Below are 1,307 nucleotides of genomic sequence, written 5' to 3'. Positions count from 1 at the left end.
GAAGCCCTCTTATATTAAGTGAGTGGATTTTAGTCCCATTTCACAAGTGACTTTAGGCTTTTTATTGGTGAGGTGTTCGGGTTCAGCAAAAAATATTCTCCGGATTAAATTTGCCTACAAAGAAAAGACTGAAGTGCGCTTGGAGATTTATTCCCATAGTCCAGCTCCATTCTGTGCAACAATATAGCGTTTGGCTCCTCGTCTTTCATTAGGATGATTAGGCGATGTTTATTCAAAGAAGATCAAATCGAATAGGACACTTATATAAACCAAAGCCTCATTTCAGAAACAAAGCATTTTATTTAAAAATCCTTATAAAAAAATTTGGGATATTTAGCCATCACCGCGCGGCTACACTGTTATTTACATATGTGATCTGACACGGCAGTCATATTCTTTTTTTTTTTTTTTTTTTGCCAAAAATCACTCCCTCATTTTTGTCTTAAATTTGGAAATATAGGGCCCATATAGGCCGATCTTCAGCTTAACTCTCCCGAAAGTTCTCTAGGCTGCAAACATGTGCCACAAAATATTTACAGGAAATAAAAACAAAAGGAAAAAAGCTGAAAAGTTGCCAGTGTTTATTCATGGCCATAAATATTTTTTTCGGTCCATAAAAGAAGCAAGAAATTAAAATTTCTATAATTATAAAGTGGTTCGTACGTGCTGATAATAACACGAAGGGACAAAAAAAAAAAGAGAGAGAGGAAAACATCTCTACAACCAACACACAACATACTTTACAAAAATGTTCACAAGAAGAGCATTGACATTCTTAATAAAATCTATAAGGGAGAGGTTTGGACCCAGTTCTCTTAACGAAAACATGTAAACACGGCGCACACATGAGCCCCGAATAAAAATGGTAGTATATATATGAGTCAAGCTGCAAAAATGAAAAGTCTTTTTGTTTTTTGTGTTTTATTTTTTTCTTTGCTTTGTGGTGAAACTCCCTATCGTGCCTCCAAGACAAGTCTCTATAATTTCTCTCACCAAGTCCACTGTTGCGTTTGCACCAAGTGATGTGCTGTGGGGAACTGTGGCGTGGCCGCGGCGCTGTACTGCGCGTTATACTGCATGTGTTGGAGTGACTGGGCACTATAAGCCGAGAAGGGGATCCCGGCCTGAAAAGTGGCCGCCAAGTCCTGAGCTTTAAGAGTGTGACAAGGCTTTCCATCCCTGACTAAGACGGGCACGGCCACCCGCCTGGGAGAAGGGAGATGGGTCACTTCCATACCTTTCTCGGCCCGGGCTCTCTTCATCTTATACCGGTGGTTCTGGAACCAGATCTTCACTTGGGTCGGGGT

General features: G+C 40.4%; 1 protein-coding gene across 1 annotated transcript in view; it reads right to left on the bottom strand.

Moving 5' to 3' along the window:
* Positions 1-564: 564 nt before the first annotated feature.
* The window catches only part of nkx2.2a (NK2 homeobox 2a), a 4,767-nt gene continuing 4,024 nt past the window's right edge, over positions 565-1,307 (bottom strand). The window contains exon 3 of the mRNA XM_067614729.1: positions 565-1,307. This exon is cut by the window's right edge and continues 239 nt beyond it. Coding sequence (XP_067470830.1) covers positions 990-1,307 — 318 coding nt within the window. The 3' untranslated portion in view covers positions 565-989.

This window comes from Thunnus thynnus, chromosome 16, assembly GCF_963924715.1.
Source record: "Thunnus thynnus chromosome 16, fThuThy2.1, whole genome shotgun sequence".
NCBI lineage: Eukaryota > Metazoa > Chordata > Actinopteri > Scombriformes > Scombridae > Thunnus > Thunnus thynnus.
Note: the sequence above shows the minus strand (reverse complement) of the source record. Positions and strands in the feature narration are given on the sequence as shown.